This window comes from Aethalodelphis obliquidens, unplaced genomic scaffold (assembly GCF_003676395.1).
Source record: "Aethalodelphis obliquidens isolate GAN/ISIS:26980383/991018 unplaced genomic scaffold, ASM367639v1 scaffold42, whole genome shotgun sequence".
NCBI classification, from domain to species: Eukaryota; Metazoa; Chordata; class Mammalia; order Artiodactyla; family Delphinidae; genus Aethalodelphis; species Aethalodelphis obliquidens.
In genome coordinates, this window is record NW_020837986.1 from 1,588,636 (window position 1) to 1,614,316 (window position 25,681).

The window sequence follows — 25,681 nt, forward strand, 5'->3', positions numbered from 1 at the left end:
AATCATAACCTGCATCCCACTTTCTCAGGGCTTGAGGGGGACTTCCGGTTACTTAGCGTCTGCTGGAGGCTGCGCGTTCTGTCCAGGTGTCCGCGTGTTCCCCCGAGCGCAAGGTCCCGGGCCGGCAGCAAGTGGGCTACATGTCGTCCCCGCAGGCCCTAGAGGACGAACAGGGCGGCGACGATCCACCCAGGGACCTCCGCAGCGTCCTGGTCACCAGCGTGCTCAACCTCGAGCTGCTGGACGAGGATCTCTTCAGGTAGCCGGCCGCATCGGGCCCGCACCCACGCATTGGGTCAGAGGCTCCTGATCTTGCCTGCTGCCACCCCATTGCCCCTGCTTGTACCCCCTGGACGAGGATGGGCTCTGCGCGAGATGCCTGTGCTGCGATTGGGAGGGAACTTGTGCCTGACAAAGCTGCCCCGGCTTCCTCCTCGACGCGGGGGTCTGTGCATTCCCACCCCTGGGAGGTCCTGGCAATCTAGGCAAAAAGTGGTGACCCAAAGTATCCTTCTCAGCAGCCTCCCCTGAGAAATCAGGTCCCAGGGAGAGCCAGTCCAGAAAGGGCCGTGATTTGTCCAAGGGCACAAACTTATCTGCAGCTCCTGCATATTCACTGTAATTTCCTCTTACATTCCGCATCCCCACCACCACTAGGTGGGGTCTAGTAGCTCTTTATTCATTCTGAGGCCTGAGCCAGTTTCCTTCCTGATGCCGCTTAAATTCTTGACTGTAACTGGGGATTTAATAGTTTGGGCTTCCAAGGCTCCTCCTGGCTTATTGGAAGCTATCTTAGGTATTAACTTAGCCCCACTTAAACCAATTACAAATAACTCCCTGGAGGGCTATTTGCAATGCATTATATGAAAAAAGCTGGGCTGGGCAGTGGGAAGCTGGAGACCTAAATTCTTAATCCTCCACTGGGCTCATGCAATGGGCAAGACTTTTCACCTCTGGGGCCTGTTTCCTCATCTGTGCACTGAAGCGGTTAGACTTGAAGTCTGAGGGCCCTTCAAGCTCTAAATCTAGTTCTTTTAAGAACTGGGCTGTCAAGTTGAAGGGTGTAAGTGGCAGACCTTAATGCAGTCCCCCCCACAGTTTGTGGGGTTCATCTTGGTCTACTCAAGGGCTTGAGAGGCTTATGCCTTACCCTGGTATGGGCAGTGGAAGAAACACTGGACTTGGGCTCAGAAGACCCGGATACTGCTCAGGATGGCAATGGTTGAGCTGTGTGTGTGTGTGACCTTGCTCAAGTCAGTTTCCTTCTCTGATCCCTGTTCTCATAGTATAAAATATGGGGATTGGTTCATTATCCTTGACTGAAATCCATAGAAGTTTGGGCCATCCTTAAGGCCTTGAAGTTGTAGGTAGAGTGGTGTTAGGATATTTGCCTGGGGAAAGGCTTTCACCAGATTCTCAAAGCATCCCAAACCCCAATCAGGTTAAGAGATCCTGCACTAGAGGCTCATTGAAGATTGTGGGATATGGCCCAGCGCCCAAGTCTTTCCTGTTTTTCCCCTCTCCCCACAGAGGAAGGCATTACTGGGTACCCTCAAACCAGCGGCTGTTTGGGGGTCAGATCGTGGGCCAGGCTTTGGTGGCTGCGGCCAAGTCTGTGACTGAAGATGTCCATGTGCATTCCCTGCACTGTTACTTTGTTCGGAAAGGTAAACCAACCCCTCCCTTAACCCACCCCAGCACTGGTGGCCCAGCAGCCACTTCTTTCTGGCCTTGGGGAGCAGACTGAGGAGAAAGAGGGAGAGAGGTAGAGGGGGGAGGGGAGGGAAGGGAGGGGTGTGGGAGAGGGTTAATTGATCGCCCTTAGGGAAGCCTAAAGAGGAAGAAGGCCTGGGGCCAGGAAGAGCCTTAGACCCCATACCTGCTGAGATACTGGGTACTTGTTTTCTGGCCCACAGTGGCACAAGACTTTGGTGCTTAACTGTTCCCAGTGGGTCTTTTGTTCTTTATTCTTCATACACCTTCTGGTGCCAGTCCTGCGCTGGATCCTCAGAGGGGTGCTGAAACCTCTGCTGGGAGTTTGAGGCAGTCAGCTTAACTTGGAGAAGAGACCAGCCTGGGAAACAAGAGAGCCGGAGCTTTGCCATTGATTTACCAGGCGACCTTGAGTGAGATATAACCACCCTCCCCGACCCCTCCTTCATCCCACCTGAAAAATGCAGAAGGGGTGGGGCCAAGCAAGATCCCTGTAGCTGCTTACAGCTCTGGGATCAAATGAAGGAGAGAGTAATCTTTTAAAACCCATGCTCCCTTTTGAGAAACATAAAAATCTCACTCCTAGGCAGATGCTCCCAATTTTAAGAGTCTCTGTCTTCTGCATGGTCCCATCAGCTGAGAATAATTTATGAAACTTTATATGTGATCTGTATTAAAAAAGACAATGGGTTTCCGCCTTCATTTTACAAGTATAAAATAGTTAATAGTAAATACACCTTTTCGTACTACGTTCCCACGCCCCTCACTCCCCATCCTTTTACTTCCTTTACTTCCGTGACAGTCATTGCTATAAAGCATTTGAATACTGACCTTGGGGTGAGCCCCATTCTCAACTTTGATGCTAGCTGGGTGCAGATGCGCCCTTTGTTCCCTCAATTTGGTTGTAAACTCCGAAAGTGCTGGCCTTTTGATATTGTAATCCTTCTAGCCCAGTGAGACAGTTTTGTTTCGTTTTTTGGGAGGTGGGGGCATTACCTGATCTCTCTGAATCAGTTTCATCATCTGGTTTCTGAAAAGAATTCTTAGTCTTTGCAGGTAAAGTATCTAGTGCAGGGCCTGGCATGATGTGGGTTTTCCATAAATGGTAATTATCATTACTTTTTGATGATGAACTTATGGGAATAATTAAAATTTGCATGTTACAGTGCGCAGCTATGTACATTATCTTGTTTAATCCTTTTAAGTAAACAGCATTCCTGCCACTATTCTATGTATAAGGAACCTTGGACCCAAAGAGGTTATGTAAGAAGCTCCCATAGGGCTTCCCTGGTGGTGCAGTGGTTGGAAGTCCGCCTGCCGATGCAGGGAACACGTGTTTGTGCCCTGGTCCGGGAGGACTCCACATGCCGCGGAACGGCTGGGCCCGTGAGCCATGGCCGCTGAGCCTGTGCGCCCGGAGCCTGTGCTCCGGGAGTGCCAACACTAATAATCACCAATTATTTGTGTCCCTATCTGCTTCTTGAAAGGCTGCAAGACAGCTTAAAATAATTGGCAGTTATTATAGAACTATTAAAATAAAAGTCAAAATTCCCTGGCGGTCCAATGGTTAGGACTCCATGCTTTCACTGCTGAGGGCCTGGGTTCGATCCCTGGTCGGGGAACTAAGATCCCGCAAGCTGTGTGGTGTGGCCAAAAATAAATCAGGTAATTCATTTTTTTTTGCGGTACGCGGGCCTCTCACTGTTGCGGCCTCTCCCATTGCGGAGCACAGGCTCCAGACGCGCAGGCTCAGCGGCCATGGCTCACGGGCCCAGCCGCTCCACGGCATGTGGGATCTTCCCGGACCGGGGCACGAACCCGTGTTCCCTGCATCGGCAGGCGGACTATCAACCACTGCGCCACCAGGAAAGCCCAGTTAATTAATTTTTAAAATAAAATAAAAGTCAAGGCAGATTAGGAGTATGGGATTAACAGATACAAACTACTATACATAAAATAGATAAGCAACAAGGATTTACTGTGTACCAGAGAATTATATTCAGTATATTGTAATAACCTATAATGGAATATAGTCTGCAAAAAAATTAAGTATGGGAAAAAATAAAACATTTGGGGCAAAAAAAATATTTTAAGAAGGATATTAATTTTTTAATTTTTTGGTCGGGCCGCACAGCTTGTGGGATCTTAGTTCCCAGACCAGGGATTGAACTCGTGCCCTCAGCAGTGAAAGCGTGGAGTCCTAACCACCGGACCGCCAGGGAATTCCCTGGGACAAAATTTTCAAAAGTAATAATAAATAAAAGTCAAGGGCCAGGAGGCTAGTAGTAACGGGATTTGGGGGAAATAATTGTGTCAAAATACTAGGCTAAGGCATGTCATTGCAGTTTTATACAAAAGTTAGTTCCGAGCTTCCTGGCAGCAAGGCAAAAAGGGAAGCTCTCTTATTAGTTTGTGATGTGACGCTCTACCAGGTACATCAAGATTTATAAACAATGATGGTGCTCCAATGATATATAGATATATTTTTAAATTTTTTTATTGGAGTATAGTTGCTTTACAATGTTGCTAATGATATTTTTAATTAAAAGATACTGGGAGGTGGAGGTGTTGGTCCTTGGCCATTTATCATATCAATTCTCTTTCTCAAAGCCCAGTATAGAATGTTAGTCAGTTTGGGTTTTTTGTTTGTTTGTTTTTTGATTAAAAAAAGTATTTCTCAGGGCTTCCCTGGTGGCGCAGTGGTTGAGAATCCGCCTGCCAACGCAGGGGACATGGGTTCGAGCCCTGGTCCGGGAAGATCCCACATGCCGCGGAGCAACTAAGTCCGTGTGCCACAACTACTGAGCCAGAACTCTAGAGCCCGCGAGCCACAACTACTGAAGCCTGCGCTCCTAGAGCCTGTGCTCGACAACAAGAGAAGCCACCGCAATGAGAAGCCTGTGCACCACAATGAAGAGTGGCCCCTGCTCACTGCAACTAGAGAAAGCCCACGCGCAGCAACGAAGACCCAACTCAGCCAAAAATAAAATTAAGAAAAAAAGTATTTCTCTAGATAGGTAGAAGAATGTAATACAGGTGTTTTCTGACTTGGTATAGGTTTAAAGCATGGAGAATCTTGAGCAGGAGTCAAAAAACATTATTCTGTAAAGGCAGAGTAAATATTTTAGGTTTTGTGGGCAAAAGCAATAGCAGATAGTAGGTAAACAAATGGGCTTGGTCATATTCCAAAAAATGTTATTTACTACGGCATCAGTTTCCCTATCTATACAATGGTGATAAGACCCACTTTGCATAGTTAATGTGAGACCAACGTGAGAAAAGATACCTTAGCAACAATAAAAAAATTCATAAACAGAAACCTCCATTAAGTAGAGTTGGGAGACCAGAGGGGGGAGCGCTCATGCCCTGTAACAATAGCAGAGCCTGACAGGAAAAAGACTCCTTTCTGGCAAGGACTCAACCAATGAAAAGCCATGGGCTCTTTGTTTACTAGGGCCCTCCCAATTGCACTATACTATAGCCCTCCCTTTTCCCCTCTATAAAAGCATTCTCCTCTTGCTGGACGGGGACTTGCATGTGGCTCACTGTGGTTGCAGACCCTGAATTGCATTTCTCTGCTGATCCTGAAGAAACCCATCTTTGCTGGAGAAGTAGCTGTCTGTTTCAGGTCCACATAACAAATGCACTCACTCCATAACAGTTATCTCGCTTCCTTCAATATACTGCAGAGCCTACCAGCTCTGTTCCAATACAAATTTTAAAAAACAGGTCTGGAACTCATTCACACTGAAAGGTAAATCACTAGTAACTGAAAATACTGAATTTTAGCTGCAGCCCAAGGATTGGATGACAGCTTTTTTTTTTTTTTTTTTTTTTTTATAGTTCGTTGATAGGGAAGGGAGGCCTCCTTCCCAGCCCCTGAAATCAGACTGCTTATGTAGCTGTCTCGTTTCTGGACTCTTGGGAAGCCCTTCTCAAAGGCCTTTGGCCTTGAGGAGCCCCCATTCTGATTAAAAATGCCCCTTTGGCATTGCTAACAGACCTAAGCAAACCCACTGGGCTTCAGGGCTTCATAGGCGTGCTTATTGCTGTTGAATGAGCCCCCAGTGCCTGGCAGGCTCCCCATTTGGATGGGGTGGAGGAAGTAATGCTTCTCTAGACCTGCTTCTTTCATCTCAAAGTTGAAAATCATCCCCAAGACATCTTACCACCTACATGTCAGGTTCTCCAAGGTCGGTCTGACTCAGACTAAAGGACTTCGGGGACACCAGGAAAACTCTCTCTAAAAACCCTCCCTGACCTGTTCATTGAGGGTTAATAGTCCTCACGCTGGGGCCAGTGTCTCCCATCCTGTCTTGTGAGCACAGATAGCGAAGGAGAAGGGTCAGGTTGACTTGCATTTGCATTAGGGATGAAGGGACTGACAGCAGGCTTTTCCTGGGAGAATGAATATCAGACAGTGGCCAAACCATATATAAAAAGAGAACTCTGAGCCACAGCTGGTAGCAACTAGCACAGGAAGCCAACCTACTATCTACAAGTCAGGCTTGGAGGAAGCCAGACCACCATTTCTAGCAGCCAGTCCAGGAAGCCAAACCATAGTCCCTGTAATGATCAGCCCCTAATGGCCAGGACTTGATGAATAACTGAGAGCTTCCCTAATTTTTGCCCGTGCTTCCAACTTAGGACTAACTGGGGAAAGCCAAACATCACCAATTACATAGGCTGCCCTGCTTCTAGTTAGCCTGCCTATCACCATGCCAGCAGCCTCCAAGCAGGGCATACCTGAAACCTTTTTTTTCACTATAAAGCTTTCCCGCTCCTCCATGTGCCTTTGAGTCTCTGCAAGCGGAAGTGATTATGGCTGACTCCCTTGATGCACTAAACTCTGAATAAATAACCTTTGCTTGTTCTCAAAAAAAAAAAAAAAAAGAAAGAAAAGAAAAACAAAACAGGCAGCAGGCCAGATTTGCTGACCCCTGATCTAGAAGAATGGTACCGGATTCATGACAAGATCCCAGTCACAGAAGGAACAAGACAAAAGCTGAGAGTATTTTATTGAACAAACACAGAGCACTTACTACGTGCCAGATATTATTCTGAATACTTTACGACTCTGAACTAATTTAATCCTCATTAAAATCCTGAGAGGTGTGAACACTATGATGATCCCCATTTCACAGATGCGTTAACTGCTCAGAGGTCAAGTGACTTTCCCAAGGTCACACAGCTGGTGAGTGTCAGAGCCGGACTTTGAATGCAGGGAATCTGGCAGTGTCCCTTCTGTCCTGTGCTATTGACGGAGTGGATCTCCACCTGCATGGGGAGCATCCCAATGACAGGGTCTAGGGTTCTCTCCCCAGTACCTGGGCTTCATCAGGCCTCAGTCAGTAGCTACCAAGCAGAAAAGGAATGGAGAACAAGCAACAGAGGGGCCTGTCCAGCCATGGTGATGGTGAGAGGGCTTACAGGGCTCAGTTGGGCTCACCGTGTGCTGTGTGCCCTTTGCCTGCTGCAGGGGACCCGAAGGTGCCGGTGCTGTACCAGGTGGAACGGACGCGAACAGGGGTGAGCTTCTCCGTGCGCTCCGTGAAGGCTGTGCAACACGGCAGGCCCATCTTCATCTGCCAGGCCTCCTTCCAGAAGGCCCAGCCCAGCCCTGTGCAGCACCAGTTCTCCATGCCTACAGTGCCCCCGCCAGAAGAGCTGCTTGGCCACGAGGCCCTCATTAACCAGTATTTAAGGTGAGAGACCTCAAGGTCCCAGGACAGTGTTCAAACTGCAGTCGCCACCTGTTAGCAGGCCATGGAGTCCTTTAGTTGATCTCGGCCAGCATTTTAAAAAGCTGGACATTTTAGCAGCATTTTAAAAAGCTGCCAGGGAATTCCCTGGCAGTCCAGTGGTTAGGGCTCTGTGCTTCTACTGCAGCGGGCACGGGTTCGATCCCTGGTTGGGGAACTAAGATCCCACGAGCCATGAGGCACGGCCGGGGTGGGGGCGGGGCACGGGGAAGCTGGACTAGAAAAGAAGATACTAGACTGTATTGCCTGTGGTAAGGGTAGGCATCCTTTTGTGAAACATTAGTTTCAGTTGTGTGTGAGAGCATGTGTGCCCATGGGTGGGTGTTGGATCATGGTGTGAAATGCAGGGCTTCCTATTCAGCTAGTTCAGGTACTGTTACAGCTTTCCTACTGTTTAAATACTTCTATAACTGTTGGTAAATACCTCCCCAGTCCCTGAGTGGTCCCCCTTCTCTTCCAGGGTCACCCATGACCCAGCAGCCTAGGAGTTAATGCCTGCCAGGGGTGAGGGTCCTGCTGCAGAGCTGTGGCCCTGCTGCCTTTGCCTTAGTGCATGTTAAGTATTTTGAATGTCACCTGGTAAAATAGGTTTCTTACTTGAATCACAGCTAATAAAGTTGGAAAAATGCTGGGGCAGTGGAAAGAGCTCTGGGTCCTGACACAGGACAAGTCACGTGGATTTGTTATGTCAAGTCCATGTGCCCAACTTGCACAGTGAGGCCAAACCAACCGAAACATCGGAGTTTGGAGCAGAGAAAGGTTTATTCCAAGGCCATGCAAGGAGATGGGTGGCTTATGCTCTAAAAAACCCCAAGCTCCCTGAAGGGCTCTAGAGCACAGGCTCAGTGGTTGTGGCACACGGGCCTAGTTGCTCCGCAGCATGTGGGATCTTCCCAGACCAGGGATCAAACCCATGTCCCCTGCACTGGCAGATGGATTCTTAACCACTGCACCACCAGGGAAGTCCCTCCTGAAGGGTTTTGGCAAAGCATTTTTAAAAGCCAGGTAAAGGAGGAGGGTCGCAGGGTATGTGATCAGCTCATGCACAATTCTCTGATTGGCTGATGGTGAGGTAAGAGGGCAGTTAACATTGTTAGTCCTTAAGCTCCAGGAGGCCTGGGGCTATGTGCTCATGGTCATCAAGTAGTTAACATCTTTCATTTGGCTGGGGGGGTGTGGTTAGCATCTGTAAAACAACTCAGGAAATGTGCATCATATGCTGTTATCTAGGTACTTCAGAGAGTAAAGCAGAGGATATGGGGGAAGGGCCTGGCCCAGGAAGGCCCCATAGGGTCCTGCTCTGTTACAGTTCCCCTCCTCAATCTTGAGAACAGGTTTTGAACAATAAAAGGAATAAAGGTTCAGATAAGGAGGTTAATCATAAACTCGACAGAGGTATCCACGGGGTCCTGCTCGGTTATAGATTGGGGCCAGGGCTCCACTTCCCACCTGCTGTGTTGCTTTGCTCGACTCCCCAGCCTCTCAGAGCCCTGCTTCATCTAAAAAATGGGAATGGCTGCTTTTGCCCTGCAGACTTAACAGCTCTATCGTAAGGAGAGCCCCGCCGCCTCGTGCAGCAGTCAGGGCTGTCAGCCCGGTGTGATGGAACAGACGTGCATCTGCACCTGGGAAAAGCCTGGGTTCAAATCTAGACTCTGCCCCTGCCGGCTGTGTGAGTTTGGCAAGTTGCTTTGCCACTGTGTGCCTGTGTCCTCAGTTGTAAAATGGTGCCAATCAGAATTTCTACCTTATAAGGCTGCTGTGAGGATTACACAAGATAACAAGGCCCTCAGCGAGTGCTCAGTAAATTGTAGTTACATCACTCTTGACAGAGGGGAATAAGCACGGAGCCTGGTATGCGGTCAGAGCTCCAAAATGTTTGAGAAATGAAAGGACATTGTTCTTAAAGGTCCCTGAATCTAGAGCTGTGTGTCCCATAAGGAAGCCGCTAACCACAGCTGGCTGTATTAAGTTAATTAACATTAAATAGAAATAATTCAGCTCTGGTCCTCGGTCACACTGGCCACATTTCAAGCCCTCAACAGCTACATGTGGCTCGTGGCTAGCTACCACAGCGGACAGTGCAGCCACAGACCATACTATCATCACAGAAGGTTCTGTCAGACAGGGCTCGAAAGGATAGGGATGGAAACGGAAATACCGGGGAAGAGCCTAGGGGCACAAGGGGTGTCCTTACTGTGGCAAAGGGGCTTCCCTGGAAATGGGCTCCTCTCCCTGGAACACAGCGTCCCCAGTTGCTCAGGGTTAGGTAAGTCAGTCCAAGTAGGGCAGCCTGTTTCCTGAGTGTTAGAATAGAGAAGTGGTTAAGAGTGTGAACCGAGGAGCCAGACTGGGTCCGAATCCCGCGCCCCTCCACCTCCTGAGCAGGCTACCTGCACCCTCTGTGCTTGCTTCACTTATCAGATGACAGTGAGAACAGCATGGATCTCACAGAGGTGTTGACGGGTGAGTTCATGTGTGTGAAGTGCCTGGAACAGGGCCTGTCACAGGGTACACCGCATGACTAGATGATGTGTTGGCTTCATATGTCTTATCTTGTCTCCTCCACAGTACTTATTATGAGGTAGGTGACTGTCATTATCCACATTTTGCAGATGGGAAAAAGGCTGAGCGATGACTAACTTGCACCAGGCCAGAGGACTTATAAGTGGCAAAGAAAGGATGCAAATCTATCCTATCTTGCCTGCCAGAGGGGAGGGGAGCTTTGGGGATAAGTCAGGAGTCCCTGTGGAGGAATGAGAGGGGTCAGAAGAGGCGGCTCAGAGGACAGGCTCCCCATCTTCCTGGGTCTCCCCATCCCTCTCCCCTTTACTTTCAGGGACCCTAACCTCCAAGAGAAGTACCGAGTGGGGCTGAACCGAATTGCTGCCCGGGAGGTGCCCATTGAGATCAAGCTGGTAAACCTACCCACTCTGAGCCAGCTGCAGAGCATGGAGCCCAAACAGATGTTCTGGGTGCGAGCCCGGGGCTACATTGGTAAGAGGACCCCATGGCCTGAAAGGAAACGCTCTCCGGGGGCCTAGACCTGTACCTCATTTGCCCTTTGTGGCCCTGGGCATGTTACTTCCCCACTCTGGGCCTGTTTACTTATCTGCATGATGGGGAGGTTGGCTCAGCCCTTTGTATGGGGAGAACGGGCAGGTGACTGTAATCCTAATGTTGGTCCTTTCTGGGGAAGGCGAGGCACCTTGCCAAGATTCTTCCCCAGGTCCCCTGCTAAGCATCAGATGTCTTTGTGCAAACTGGAAGAAGACACCTCGGGGGTCCACGGTGGGAGACTTGGGGACCGAAGATTGGATTTCAGTCCTCACTGCACCTGCCCCCCCATCCCTGTCTCCCTTATGGCCCATCACACACACACCTTGGGCCGGGTGCCCTTGGGCAGTGAACCGTCTGCACACCTATGCACGGCAGCCCCTTTCTCCCTACCTCCCTGCAGGCCCTGAGCTGTAAAGCCCAGGAGCCCAGGGCTGATGGGGCCGGAATCTGTTGCAGGGGAGGGCGACATGAAGATGCACTGCTGCGTGGCAGCCTACATCTCGGACTATGCCTTCCTGGGCACAGCACTGCTGCCCCACCAGTTGCAGCACAAGGTGCACTTCATGGTCTCCTTGGATCACTCCATGTGGTTCCACGCCCCTTTCCGAGCTGACCACTGGATGCTCTATGAGTGTGAGAGCCCCTGGGCCGGTGAGTGTGGGACCATGGGGGATGAGGGTGCTGACCCTGGGAGGGCAGGGAGCCTGCTTTCTTGGGTGATGCTGTCCCCCCCCCCCCACTTTCTATGGAGCACCACACAGATCACTCACTTCCTCTTCTGCTTCCCTAGGCTGTGGTATCCTTGTCTTCAAAATGACAGGGTGAGGCCTGAGGATGGGACACCTGCTCAGCTCTTAATTTCTGTAACATGCTGGGAATATGATTCAGTTTATCTCAGAGACTCAGTTCTAGTCCCAGAACCACTTCAGATTACCCGTGTGATCTTGGGCAAGTCCCATCTCCTCTCTGAGCCTGTTTCCCCATCTCAACAAATAGGGTTGCATTAAAACAGAGGTATCCAAAGCTGGTGGCCCATCAGACCACCACTTGGGGGAGCTTTTTCAGAACATTCTCAGATTCCATCCCTAAGATTCTGACTCTGCAGATCTTGGATGAGATCCAGGAAACTATTTTTAAGAAGCTCCCAGGACTTCCCTGGCGGTCCAGTGGTTAAGACTCCGTGCTTTCACTGCAAGGGGCACAGGTTTGATCCCTGGTCGGGGAACTAAGATCCCACATGCTGCACGGCGCAGCCAAAAAATTAAAAAAAGAAAAAAGCTCCCTAAGTGATTCTGACAATTAACCTGGTTGAGGGTCAGGGCACTCAGCATTCTCTAAGGGCCCCACTGCTTGGATACTCCTTATAGTGTTGAGAGAAACCCAGACTCGTTCATCAGTGCCTAGTCTCAGAGCCCTGGGTTCCTTTCCACGGAAGTGCATTTCAAACAAAGAAAAGCCTTGCTTTGTGAACCAGGGACAAAACTGGAGGGACTTCTTATACTCAGGGAAGGGGGGCTCTCAAGCACCGACAGGATCACAGTAAAGGAGCCGCCACTTGAAGTTAGGACTCTTGGGTTCATGTTTGGCCTGAGCCTTAAGGCCAAGTTCCTGAGCCTCTCTGGATTTGACTGGCATCATCTGGAACATGGGACAAGGCCTAAGTGAGCTGTTCTGCGTATAAGAGAAACCAGCAGTTCCCTTCCTAAATAATCAGACTAAGGCCCTGGGCTAGCAAGGGAGAATCTCCACGTGGGGAGGGGGTGGCCAGGCCTCACGGCTCCACGTCCTGTCCTCCGAGCCCCTTTGTCCCTGTGGGGATGGAGGTGGGGTTTTTTTTTTGTTGGTTTGTTTGTTTGAATGAATTACCAGCCTGGAGGGCCTCGTTTGATTTATTATAAAGGGAACTGATGGGGACTTTTCTGGTAGCGCAGTGGTGGGAGTCCGCCTGCCGATGCAGGGGACACGGGTTCGTGCCCCAGTCCGGGAAGATCCCTCATGCCGCAGAGCGGCTGGGCCCGTGAGCCATGGCCGCTGAGCCTGCGCGTCCAGAGCCTGTGCTCCGCAACGGGAGAGGCCACAGTAGTGAGAGGCCCGTGTACCGCAAAAAAAAAAAAAGGGGGAACTGATGGGTTTCCTCACACAGGTGGCCAGAAGTGGGGCAGATCTGGTTAGCTGAGCTACTGAACCAGACTGTTCTCAGAATGTATCCCCTTGGGATTTTTTTGAGGAAGCCAGCAGATATGTGAAAGTGCTTTTAAACCATCAAGTGGGATTCCCATGGGAGGAGTTACCCCTGATGACCAATCATAATAGGCTCTTAAAAGGGTGCCTGGAGATTGGGAGTGACAACACTGAGCGTACCCTGGCATGGGGTGGCCCAACCTGAGTTGTACGTTTTTCAAGGAGGGCATTTGGCTGGGTGGAAGGAAACAGTTCTCTCCCTTATCTTCGCAGGTGGCTCCCGGGGCCTAGTTCATGGGCGGCTGTGGCGTCGGGACGGGGTCCTGGCTATGTCCTGTGCCCAGGAGGGCGTGATCCGAGTGAAGCCCCGGGACTCAAAGCTGTAGCCAGAGGTACCAGCTTGGTCTGGGGCTTCAAGGATCTCCCTTCTCCCCCGACTCCTGAGGCAGGAGTTACCATCCAGGGCTGGGCCTTTGGTCCTGAACATGGAATAAAGAGACTTCTACCAGTGGAGCTGCTGGCTTTTAATCCCCCTTGGCCGGAACTGCAGGCCTCCCTCCAGCCATCAACCCCAGGACTCCTGGGCCAGAGTTCCTGGCCCTTAGCCAGGCTGGCTCGGAGGCCCAAGGAAAAGGGACTGTTGACCCTGACCTGGGGCACAGCCCCCAGAATTCATAAGCTTGAGAGGCCGCACCAGACTTTCTCCCTGCACCGTCCTAGCCAAAGCCTGTCCTGAGCCCAGCTCAACAGAAGCAGCACATTTCTTCAGTCTGCTACAAATCCTTTGTGGAACTTCTAGGGGTTCCCAGCACCCCTGGTCACCTCCCAACTGCTGTCCGTGTCCGCATCCGCCCCTACCCCACTTCCCATCCTGGGGCAGTGCCTCTCCCCACAGTGGCCTTAAGTCTAGGTGTGGTTAGTCCAGCACCTCCTTGATGAGTAGTTCTTTGAGACTGGGGGGTGGCGTGGGCGTCAGGCCTGCCTCTTGCAGGGCCTGGAGCTGGGCCTCTGATTGGTGTTTGTCCAGGCCCAGGTGCCAGGAGAGCCGCACGTGGGCCTCCAGAAAGGGTGCCAGAAAAGGGTGAGGGCTCTTGTCCCCCAGCAGCTGTAGGGCCTTCTCACAGCATGCCCGGGCCTCCCCAGGGTCCTCCAGCTCCTGGTGGCACACAGCCAGCCCCGCCAGGGTCAGCAGAGGGCGGTCTGGGCCTGAGGGGACACCCAGCTGGGCCTGCAGCTGCCAGGCGTTGGCCCAGAGCGCCAGGGCCTCGCGGTAGAGGCCAGTGCAGGTGAGGCTCTGCGCCCGCCGCAGCTCCGGCAGCACAAAGAAGTCTTGCAGGTCCGGGGCCTGGCGCAGCTCAGGGACTGCCTGGAGGTGGCCCAAAAACTGCTCGAAGGCCCGGCTGCGGCGGGCGATGGTCTCTGCGGTAAAGTTCCGGCGCAGGCGCTTGCGGGGGAAGGAGATGGCAGCCATGGGGCCCCGGAACTGCCGCTGCAGGTTTCGGTGCAACCGCTCGAAGTCCGAGTATCGGCGGGAGATCTGGGCTGGCTGGCGACCCGGTGGCCCCGGGCCCATCACGGCGAGGGTGTAGAGCTGCGGGGGAGGGTGGGGGTCAGGGCAGGTGCAAGGTGTCCCCGGGACCCTTCCCTCTCACTTCCAGCTCTCTTCCCCCACCTCTTCCCTTCACCCCCGAGGCTGCTGGGGAGCCCAGTCTCATCTTACCTGAGGCTCATCTGAAATGACCCAGGCCCAAGGCAGCATGGGGAGAAAAAGACAGAGATGAGCTTCAGCGCCTGGTCCAGCCGCCCCCTCTGCCCCTCCTAGGGAGTACTCCCTTCACATAGGGCAGGGAGCTCTTCTAACAGCCCCTCTGGAAAACCAGCCGAGGGCCGAAACCCAGGCCCATCTCTTGGGCCTCTAGAGCCAACCTTTAGGGTCAGCTTGGAGTTTCATTCCACTCTGGATACACAGCCCCACATCCCTGGCCAGGTTATTCCAATCCAGACCCAGAACACAGGTCTTCAGACAGCCCCAGTAGCGACCAGTGTGAAAAGTGCACTGGGACCCAAGTTCTAACCTCAGGTCAGGTGCTCCCTCACCATGTGATGTCAGGCAGGGCAGTCCCCTTCTTGGGTCCGCTTCCGACTCTAGTGACTGGAGCGCTGGCCCAGCTCACTGTTTACTTAGGTGTGGGACGTGTGCAAACGTTGGTACCTGGGTGGTTTAGGGGGTATGTACTGGAGTAAATAACACTGAATCAGAGGCAGGAGGCGATGCCCCCACTAATGCTCTGTGAACCTTTCTGACTGCACATTGAGAAGCTCTCAGTTTGGTTTAAAAAAGCCCTTTTCATCTCCATTTTTAGAAAAGAGCCAGAAAGAGACTCTCAGGTCAGGGCCTTCTTCAGGCAGCAGCATCCAGGCAGGGCTTAATGACACTCTCACTGCTTTTATTTTGACGGTTATCTTCTCTTTATGGCAAGTGGGCCTTTCCATATACAGTTGTGCTATAAAGTTGTCTTTTAAACTTATTTTTAAAAAATAGGTTTATTTGAAGAGAAACGTGAAGCACAGAATGGTACAAGTTAGCATTTAGATAGGACAAGAATTGTGAGGGTGCTGGAGGTTTGGGAGACACTGAACAAGATGACCACTAAGCTTCCCCCCAGGTCCGAGAACCCAAATATAGATTAATCTGTAATCATGCTGAGCTAACAGGTCTAAAGGGGGGATTAGCAAGCATTCGATGTTGAAAGCATACTAACACCAAACCGAGATTCTTCTCTCGAATTTGTTCTGTGACACTGCCAATATCCTAGCCACCCTGGTCAGTTCGGTTTGCCTGCTCTATCCTTCCCTTGAAGATTCACAGTGTACATTAATATTCAGGATTGAAAAGTTTAACAATAAAGAAACTTATTTTACTCTCGTTCAATTCTGCATTCCCCAAACATTGCATATGGACTGTAAAAACTTTTTTTTTTTTTTAAAGAACAGTTATTGACATTCCAGGGAGGGAACCAATTTTCTGCTGAACACATTTCAGGAAGCACTGGTCTATAGTGACCCCTTATGCTCATCTAGCTTTTATTTTCATTTGTAATTTCTGGACAAAACCCCATTTTACATCCATTATCTTATCCTTATACTGTCCCGCTGAGATAGGTAATGAGAGTCACTCCATTAACTGAGCGCCTACCCTGCACCACGTGCTGTGCCTAGCTCTTCACATCTACTATTTTATCATCACAACAGCACTGCCCGGAAGCCATCCTTACCTCCATTTGACAGCTCAGGAAGCAGGCCCCAAGAGGGGGCAAAGGGCTCAACGACCTCCCTTAAGCCGGTAAATGGCCCAGCTGGGACTCAAACCCAGGCCGACCTAATTCCAAAGCCTGTGCTCTTAACCCCCAGGAGACGTTAAAGCAGGATTTAGGGTCCCCATCAAACAAAAAGAAGATTCGTTTCCCCAGACCTGGGCCAGGCCAAACTTGGCTCTATCTTGTCATTCTCTTCCCAGAGTTGCCCGCATACTTCCTTGTCTCCCAGCTGCTACTGATCCCTGGCGCCCCCTTCCTGTGCATGACCCCCAGCCAGGACTTTGGCCACTTAAGATCTGATCATCGGGAGTCAATCTCTGCTCAAATGGGAGCAGTCGCCCCATGGGCGTGGCCCTTTTTTCACTAAGAGCTGCAGAGAGGGGTGGAGAAGCCCAGACGTGGGACAGGGCTCCAGGCCCCCTTCCTGCTGAGTCAGAAATGGAGGAGGGTGGTGAAGAGGAGGGAAGTGAGAGGCAGGGAGTTGCTGCTGCCATGACCAGCCAGGTCAGGCTGGGTTTCAGGACCGGGACCACCGAATTCGCCATGTGTTTCTCCTTTCCACAGCCAGGAAATCAGGGCCTCCCCACCGCACTTATCTTCACCCCAACCCTACCCATCCCATAAATCCAGTCCTTAGGACAAACATTCTGTACAGGTGTGGGTGCTGGAGAACTGACTTTCCTGGGTTGTAAAGAGGGTACAACAGGCCCTAGAGGCCAGACATTTTCAACCCAAAGGTAAGTAATAATAATAGAACTACCATTTTATTGAGCACTTCACGATGCCAGGTGCAACGCTAAGGGCTTTCTATGCACTGTCTCATTTGATTTCTGCGACGATCCTGGGCATTATCCCCTTGTTCAGATAAGGAAACAGGGTCGTCAAAGTTTCACAATTCACCCAAAGTCAAACGACTGGTAGTAACTGGGATCCAAAACCCATTTTTCTAACCACTAACCAATGCAACTTGGATCTCAAGTCTGACTCAGATAATATTCTTCCTTGTGTATCTTGCATCTTGCGACGATTTGCAAAAACCAGGGAGCAGGGGACACGCACACTAGTTCTTAGTCTCAGAACCAGGACTGGATAGGTCCATAGTCCCTCAAAAAAGTTTTAAGTCATTTGCCTGAGGATTTGCTCAAGTTACATCCCCTTTCTGGCTTCAGTTTCCCCATCTGTAAAATGGGGCAGCCACTTATAACTACACAGCCAGATCCCCCAGGAAGCTGGCGTTTTCCCTACTTTCTCTTAGCCAGACTTCTAGACTCACAGCCCAGGGATTCCTGGACCCTCACTCACCACGTACTTGGAGGGCGGGTCCTTGACCACGTTGGCGCTGGTCACCTCAAAGAGCAGCCGCTGGGGTACCAGGGTGTTCCGGGACTTCTTCCAGAAATCTTGCAACTGCCGTGTCAGAAGCTGACTACCCCGCTGCCCATCAGGTGGAGGACTCCCTTCTGCATGAGCACAGGATGTGCCTGGGGCCAGGTTCCACATAAATTACATGCCCTGACCTCATTCATCCTCCCAACAAATGACAAAGGATTTATCCCCATTTGACATAAATGGAAACGGAGGGCCAGAGAGGGGGCCTGGTGTCAAACACCTGCCCGGCAGACAGTAGATGTTAAATAAATATCTCCACCCCCAAAACATTGCTAGCACATTACTACCATTTGTATCCCAGACCCTGTACATATCACGCCCTAAACAACCCTGGATGGGAGTGATTTCCCCTATTTGACACAAGGGAACTTAGCTGAGAGAGGTGTTGTGACTCTCTCAAGGTCACACAGCCAAGAGGTGGCTGGGGCACTTAAAGAGAAGTGTCTGCGTTTCGGCTGGATCAGCTCGGGAACGCGGCTGGAGTGGAGGCCTAATCGAGCCCCAGGGTTCCCGCCTCCATCCTCCCGCACTCGCCTGCGTCTTCTCCCGCCGCCCGGTCACCATCGGGCAGCGGGTCGGGGTCAGCCTCCTCGTCGTCCTCGTCGTCCTGGTCCTCGTCGTCCTCGGCACTGGTGAAGCTCAGGGTGCCGCTGAGGCGGGACGACAGGCCCTCGGCGTCGTCGTCCTCCAGTTCCGAGCTCTCCGGGAACTGCTCGGCCTCGGGGCCGGCCGCTGCCTCCCCGGGGCCGTCGCCGGTCAGGGCGTGCCGCAGCCGGTGCAGGAGCCGCGAGGCCATGGCACCCCGGGGGGAGCTCGCGACGCTGGGTCCCGGGCTGGGGAGGGAGGCGGACCCCAGCCCCGCGCGGGGAGGGGGCGGGGCGGGGCCGGGATTGGGGGAGGGAGGGGCGCCGCGGAGGCCCCGCCCTTGCCTGTGGAGGGTCCCGCGACTCTGCTGGCGCCTCTTTCACCCCCTGGCGCGGGTCTGCCTCCTGCGCCCCGAAGTGCACTCTGGGGCGCCCCGCTCCCCGGGGTTCTCGTGCGGCCCGCGGTGCCTGGACGAGGGCAACCGGGCTCCGCCGGGTTCCGCCGGGCCCAGGCCGCTCCGGCCCCTTCCTGCCGCCGCCCCGCCTCCGGCCCCGCCTGCTCCCTGAGCCGCCCGGGAGTCCCGGGCCCTTCGCTCCATGAGGGATTTGGGAATCCTGGGTAGGCCTGGGGAAGCCCGCGGCCCCCTAAGGGATCGTCCCCAATCCGGAGGGGCCTACACCCTCCTTGAATCCTCCCAACCCTCCGGAGACCCAGGCTGGCCCCAATCTATCCCCTAATTTATACCCAGCACTCTAACTTTCCAAAGTCATTACGCGGCAGTAGGAAGCCCATCTCTCCTGTGAGGAAACCGAGGCCAAGAGAAGCCGAGTGATCTGGGATGAAATCTGACCTCTGACCTCGAGTAGCCTAGGTTTTCTCATATGTAAAACAGGAGCAATTAATACGAATTTAAGTACAAATTTTGCACAGAGGAGGGACTAAGAGGATAATAAGTTACACAATGATTGTTGTTTCTACAGTGTTCACAAGCTTTTACAATCTCATTTGAGCCTGCCTCACACATAGGACATAGGCAAACGGGGAAAACTGAGACCCAGAGAGGCTGAGTTACTTTCCCCAAGTCATACAGCTTGCCAGAGTTTTCTGAGTGTAGGGCCCTGCAGCCCAGGTCTCCCGAGTTCCACATCCTGTTCTTTTCTCACGCTACAGGCCTGGTAATCTCAGCAACTCCCCCAGTGAGCTGTGTTTTTATTTTTTATCCAGAGGGCAGCAGTAGGTCAAAAATTTATTGTCCCTTCCCGTCAAAAGACCTAGCTATCTGTCCCTAGCAGGGCAGATATCGCTAGTTATAAAATCAAACAAGTAAAATCTCTCTGATGGTAGCTCCTCCCCTTTTTAAATGGCACAGGAGAGAGGGGTATGGGAATAGCTTTGAATGGAACACATACTGCCTGCCCTCCCTCTGTACAGAAGGGGCAGGGCTCTCATTTCTTGAAGTTCCACTGTATCCTCCATCCTGTTCTAGGCACCTTACAAGGGGTCACATCTCACCCTCACAACATCCTGGGGAGGAGGCTCTTAGTGGACAAGAATGGTCCATTTTCAAGATGAAGAAACTGAGGCAAATAGACTTTCCCAAAATCCACAGCTAGGAAATAGGGGAGCTGGGATTTAAGGCCAAGTCTGTGTAATCTCAAAGCTTTAATGACTCTTCATTCAGCTTCCCAGCAGGGTGTTGGGGCAACAAAGACACACCTCATTTGTTCATTCATTCAGCACTCACCCATTCACCAAATATTGGCTGAATCTTAACCTGTACTTTGGCAAATGGCTTACAAGACTGGGTACAAAGCAGGTGTTCACAAAACCACGGGTTGTCAGAGCCATGAGGGTCTGGAGGAGAGTTGCTCCGAAATCTGGTCTAGCATCTCCATTTTACAGATGGGTAGTCTGAAGCTCAGTGAAGGAAAGTTACCCTGGGCCATACACACAGGGCCAGAACTAGGAGATCTTTTGAGGTCTTGTATTCTCCACTACTCTTAGGCTCCGTATGGATCTCTCCCCACAGCCTCCTTGAGAGGTGGTCATCAAACTCCTGTTTGCATACATTCAGTAACAGGAGGCTCATTACCTTATGAGGCTGCCCAGTCCCATTATTATTCAACCACCACTGTTAGAAAGGTCCTCCTTATATTGAACCAGATGTCATTCTGTTCACTTATTCTTCCAAAGATCATATTATTTTTTGAACACTTGCTAAGTGCCAAGTGCTGGGTGCTGGGGAATGCACTGGCAGGCAGGTAACAGTTTCTGGTCCGTGGAACTTAGAACAGGTCGTGATCCCATGGCATGTTCAGTGCTATGACTGAGGAGAATACTGGAGACCACCTTGGACTCCTTTGGCCTGGGTACAGGGGAGGAAGGATCCTGGAGGAAGTATCGTTAAAGCCGAGAAAGAGGATAGGGAAGTAGGCAGGTGAACAAGGGGAAGGTGGGAGTTTCTGGCAGAAAAAACCCAGAATGTGCAAGGGCCCGGGAACTTTAAAGGGTGGTGTTCGGAGCTTTATTTTAGTCTGAACAGAGAAGAGCGGCATGCAAGGTGGGAGAGGAAAGGGGATGAGAATGGAAGGGTGAGTGGGACCTTGCTTGGCCACACTGAGTTTGGACCTTATCTATTTCCCTGAATAAATGAAAGAACAAATTAATGAACAAAGGATTGCTGCAAGTTCCACACTCTCTGTTCCAAAGGGATTAAGTGGTTCCAATGTTTGTGTCCAAATTGGCATCCCCTGGGGAGCACGGCCCCTTGGCCCTGTGCCTGGCTGGGGGAGGCCTTATTTAGCCTGGCCTGGCTCCACTGAGATTTCCTTGGGAATATCTGTGTATAGGGCAAGAGGGCAGCCCAGCTGCCACTGTCCATCTGACTGCCTTGGTGTCCAGCCCCCTTTCACTAGCCCCAGACCCTGTGTTTAGTCATCTCCGTGCTCTTTTTGTTGACTTAGCTACCGTCCATAAATGTTGTCTATCCCCGTGTGGGACTGTGGGTTGTCAACACCCCGTGTGGACCCTGTACGTTCTCAGGGTGGGCTCGCCTCGGACTTGACTTGATCTGCCCACTCCTTCCCTCTCCAGATGGCCAGCTGAGCTCCTCCAGACTTCCTCCTCAAGCTCTAGCAAGGGGCCAGCTGCCCCTTCACCTACTTAGAGAAACTTCCCCCGGTCCCCCCTTCCCCCCAAAAAAGTGAATCCCCCAAACCCTTTCCCTGGAGAAGGTAAGCTGGAGAGAAGAATCTTCTTTCAATGTTTCTTTCTCCTCCAAGTGCACACCCTGTTTCCTGGACCCCTCCATACATTCCTCCTTCTAGACGGGTCCCCTGAGGACAGTCTGCCCCAACTTCCCCTCAGTCAGTATGAATAAGAATCTCCAACATGACTATAGACCTTTATGATTTACAAAGCTCCCGGTGAAAAGGGAATAATCATAGTTGCTACCTCACAGGATGAGTACTGGATGAGATCATGTCGTTAAAATGCTTAGCACAGTGTGTGGCAAGTCACAGAGGTTCAATAACTGTGGCTGTCATTTTCCCCTCCTCCTATCCCCCGCCCCTTACCCTGATTCAAAGACAAAACATTCCACTTGCCAAGCACTGACCCTGTGTAGTTGGCACAATCTTGGTGACATATACCTGGGCTCCCGTTTACCATGGTTTCTCTGTGAGGGAGGTTATGACTCTCCCCATCTCACAGTCAAGGAAACTGAAGCTCAGAGTGGCATCGCCACCTGCCCAAGCGTGCACAGCTTGTAGAGACAGGAATTGGATCCTGGGCTTTGGACGTCAAGGCTTGTGCTCTTGCATTCCACCATGCTGCCTCACTTTTCTCTATCCTAATCATCCTCACCCATCTTGGAGCAAGTATGCTTCTTGGGGGGTGCTCACTAAGGCGGTGGAGCAGGGCAGGTTCTCCTCACAAGAATCTAGGACGTCAAGGCCTGCCACCTGCTCGGAGGCTTAAATTTCTCTGCAAGAGCCCTTGGCTAAATTAGGTAATGGGCTAGGACTCTGGGAGGGGGGTGCTCGCTGACCCCAGGATCTGATTGGCCAGGGCATCTGGTCCTGGGGAGCAGGGAAGTGGGAGGAGAGGATGCCCCTACAAATCCTAGGGGCTACAGAGGGCCAGGGCATCTTTGGGTGGTGGAGTGCAGAGGAGGTGACCTGCAGCAGAGGAGTCCTGGTGACACGCAACCATGGTAAGGATGAGAAGGGACTTCATCCTTTTACTTGCAGGAGCACTTCTGGGCATCTTTCAGGCCAGATCTGGGTGCTCTGTGGGGCAGTAACTTGGATGTTTGAAGCTGGAATATGAAAGCTCCTGGAACGCTGGTGTCTGGGAGGAAGGTTGGGAAGAAGGCCTCGGACTCGTCTTGAAAGGGGAGAGTTGGGACGTTCCAGGGGTTGAGCCTCCAGGCTGCCAGTTCCCTGAGACCTTCTGAGGCTTCTAGCCATGTCGGTCAGAGAACTGTGAGTGGGTCTTAGCTTGTCACCCTGATGGTGGAGATGGGGACCCTCGTGGTGGAGAGGGAGTCACCCAGCAAGCCAGTGAGCAGTGGGGGTGGGCTGGAAGCCTTGCCACACCCTCTTCCTGCCAGTGAGAGAAGGAAGCCTCCTCTGGAAGATGGGAAGCCTGCAGGGTCTCAGACCAGTTCAGGGGCAGGACCCCAAGAACTCCAAGGGGATGAGAAAGGGCCGAAGATGACAGAGCAGAGTTAGAGAGACGTCAGCCTCCCAGAGAGGGGTTATGATTTGAAGCTGTCCTTTTCCTCTGAGATCGCCCTCCCCACTTCACTTCAAGGAGTAACTAGACCCTGGAGGACAGCTGCTGTGGCCCGTTCCTGACTAAAAATAACCTGCCCTTTTGGCACAGGCAAGGAGGAGGGGAGGGGGGAGGGGAGGAGGAGGGAGACAAGGAGGACAGCCAGCAGCCAGCCAGCTGAAGGGCTCCTTGGACGCCTCAGCCCTTCTTTGTTGCCGGCTTCAGTCTCAAGTCCTCTCGCTAGCTGGCTGGGCTTGGACGTGATGGAAACTCCTTAGAGCCATCTTACCATCACCTGCACGAGGCCCACATCATGCTCCGCCCAGCAGGAGTGGCATTTACTCCAATGACTGAATCGTCGCAAGGAAGCTTACAATCTCTGCAAGTTCTTGGAGGGAGGGATGATGTGCCTGACTTCTTGGGGGTCCCAGTGCCCGGTCTATGGCCTGACACTTGGTCGGTGCTCAGTAACTTTGCCTTGCATTATCATTTATTTGACAACAAACATTTATCGAGCACCTGTTAAAGTACCAGGCATTGCGAGGAGGCAGGGAAAACTGGAAAACGATGTTGGAATCGTTCTGGTATTTTACAAAGCCTTCTCACACCCCTGATTTCAGCTCATCCCTGAAAAACTGCTAAGAAGAGATGAGGGGATGAGGGTACATTTAGTGACTTGCCCAAGATTACTGGGGGGTTCCTGAATTGACCTCTGATTGACAAGCAAGAAGGGCATAATCCCTAGTTCTTTCTTTCTTTTGGGCTGAGCTGCGCAGCTTGTGGGATCTTAGTTCCCAACCAGCGACTGAACCCAGGCCTTCGGCAGTGAAAGCACAGAGTCCTAACCACTGGACCGCCAGGGAATTCCCCTCTCTAGTTCTTCAAAAGCAGGGTTGGGTGCTGTGGGAGCACGTGGTGGTGGGGGGGCAAGTTTGGAGCTGTTTCTCCGGAGGACTAAGGGGCACTTACAGAAACGGGGGTGCAGAAGAATGGGGTTAAGTCAAGAATGCGCTCCAGGGCTTCCCCTTCTGCTCTTTGATGGTCTGTGTTTCCTGCAGACGGACCAGCAGGCTGAGGCCCGGTCCTACCTCAGCGAGGAGATGATCGCTGGTGAGTGGGGGTGGGCGGGCTGTCCGTTGGGTGGCTGTGTGCTGGGCAATGTTTGGTGTCTAGGCAGGCAGGGAGGGTGGACGTGAGGCTGACGGTCCAGCCAGGCTCACCTTAGCCCTCGGCTCTCCTTGCCCTGGCAGAATTCAAGGCCGCCTTTGACATGTTTGACGCTGATGGTGGCGGGGACATCAGCGTCAAGGAGTTGGGCACGGTGATGAGGATGCTGGGCCAGACACCCACCAAAGAGGAGCTGGACGCCATCATCGAGGAGGTGGATGAGGACGGTGAGTGGGTGGCCCTCCGAGGGATGGGATGGTGGTGGTGGAGAGGAGCTGGCAGCCAGGGCTCGGACTCCCTCACCATCTGCTTCCCTCAGGCAGCGGCACCATCGACTTCGAGGAGTTCTTGGTCATGATGGTGCGCCAGATGAAAGAGGACGCCAAGGGGAAGAGTGAGGAGGAGCTGGCTGAGTGTTTCCGCATCTTTGACAGGTGCATTGGGGGCCTGGGAGCCGAGCGAGGCGCAGAGCCGTCTGAGTCTGGCCAGCAGGGCACGAAGGTTCTCGGGGTGGGGATGTAGGAGGGGGCGTCCGGCGTGGCCCGGCCCGTCCTGAGCTCCGCCCTGGCCCTCCGCCTGAAGGAACGCAGACGGCTACATCGATGCTGAGGAACTGGCTGAGATTTTCCGGGCCTCCGGGGAGCACGTGACAGACGAGGAGCTCGAATCCCTGATGAAGGACGGGGACAAGAACAACGACGGCCGCATTGACTTCGACGGTGAGGGTCTGGGGAGCGCGAGGAGCGGAAGACTGAACCAGGCTGGAGAGTCCGAGCGTGGCGCCCACGCGGGAGTCCCTAGCCTTGAAGGCGGGGCGGGGCGGGGCCAAGCTCCTCCCCACCCCCTGCGGGCGGGTAGGGGGAACCTCCGGGAGGTTTTGTGCAATTTATCTACAAATGACAAGGCACCCCCTCTGCGAGGCCGGAGCCCGGCCAGACCTGCCTCGCCCCTAGGAGACCCCTGACCGCCTCTCCGTCTCCTTCCCCGCAGAGTTCCTGAAGATGATGGAGGGCGTGCAGTAAGAAGTCGGCCCTCCCCTCCGCGGAGACTGCGCGTCCTTAGGGCGTGGGGACGTCATCGCCGCCCGGTCCCACTCCCGGCCCCGGGAGGGAGGCGCGGCCCCTTCTGGGAATGTGTCTAGAAGGAATAAAAGGAAACATTGCAAAGCGCGTGGCCTGAGTGAGGGGAGGACCGGGATGGATCGGGTGTCGGGAGCCGCCTGGTTGGGCCGCTGTCCAGGGCGCCACACCAGTTGGAGCCACCCGAGCGTCCTCGGGTCCGAACGCAGCGGGACGCGGAAGGCCGCCGGGTCACGGGAGCCCGAGGTGGCGCTCGATGCCCTCGGAAGTTTAGCGACAGTCTATCTGCAGCTGGCGCTAGGCGTGGCAACTTGGCCGAGGGGCTGAGTGGCTCCTGGCGCTTTCAGGGTCCCCATTGCTTCTAGAATCAAATCCTAATTCTTTCCCCTCCTTCCCACTGTTACCCCTTCCCTCCTCGAGAGGTTCCAGTCTCACTGGGCAATCGATCCTTCTTGCTGTGGAAGTGGGGTGCACTTTTAAGCCCTCCAACCTTTGCACATGCTGTTCTCTCTCCTTGGAATGCCCTTCTTCCTCTTAAAGTCTTGGCAAATCCTTCAACACAGCTCAAATGCCATCTCCAAGATACCAAGACGCAGCTCAGATACCATCTTGTCCTCCCTTGATCCCTGCCCTGACTGGCTGCACTCTGGCC

At 52.6% G+C, this 25,681-nt stretch overlaps 3 protein-coding genes across 4 annotated transcripts; 2 read left to right on the forward strand and 1 right to left on the reverse strand.

The window, feature by feature from the left end:
* The first annotated feature begins 19 nt into the window (after positions 1-19).
* ACOT8 (acyl-CoA thioesterase 8) lies at positions 20-13,229 on the forward strand. The gene is made up of 6 exons (XM_027078192.1): positions 20-259; positions 1,531-1,667; positions 7,193-7,418; positions 10,315-10,472; positions 10,992-11,186; positions 12,990-13,229. Exons 1-6 carry the CDS (start codon positions 141-143, stop codon positions 13,100-13,102), a joined length of 948 nt encoding a protein of 315 aa, XP_026933993.1. The 5' UTR covers positions 20-140; the 3' UTR covers positions 13,103-13,229.
* Positions 13,226-21,160, reverse strand: SNX21 (sorting nexin family member 21). Its single transcript, XM_027078191.1, has 3 exons — positions 17,957-21,160; positions 17,336-17,514; positions 13,226-14,307 (listed from the first exon to the last, which is right to left on the reverse strand). Exons 1-3 carry the CDS (start codon positions 18,216-18,218, stop codon positions 13,633-13,635), a joined length of 1,116 nt encoding a protein of 371 aa, XP_026933992.1. The 5' UTR covers positions 18,219-21,160; the 3' UTR covers positions 13,226-13,632.
* A 935-nt stretch (positions 21,161-22,095) lies between these two features.
* TNNC2 (troponin C2, fast skeletal type) lies at positions 22,096-25,116 on the forward strand. Of its 2 annotated transcripts, XM_027078194.1 has the most exons (6): positions 22,096-22,220; positions 23,842-23,893; positions 24,034-24,177; positions 24,270-24,384; positions 24,533-24,669; positions 24,941-25,116. In XM_027078194.1, exons 1-6 carry the CDS (start codon positions 22,218-22,220, stop codon positions 24,970-24,972), a joined length of 483 nt encoding a protein of 160 aa, XP_026933995.1. In that variant the 5' UTR covers positions 22,096-22,217; the 3' UTR covers positions 24,973-25,116. The 2 variants fall into 2 exon arrangements, with proteins under 2 accessions (XP_026933995.1, XP_026933994.1); XM_027078193.1 differs by lacking the exon at positions 22,096-22,220 and having other exon boundaries at positions 23,769-23,893.
* The last annotated feature ends 565 nt before the right edge of the window (positions 25,117-25,681 follow it).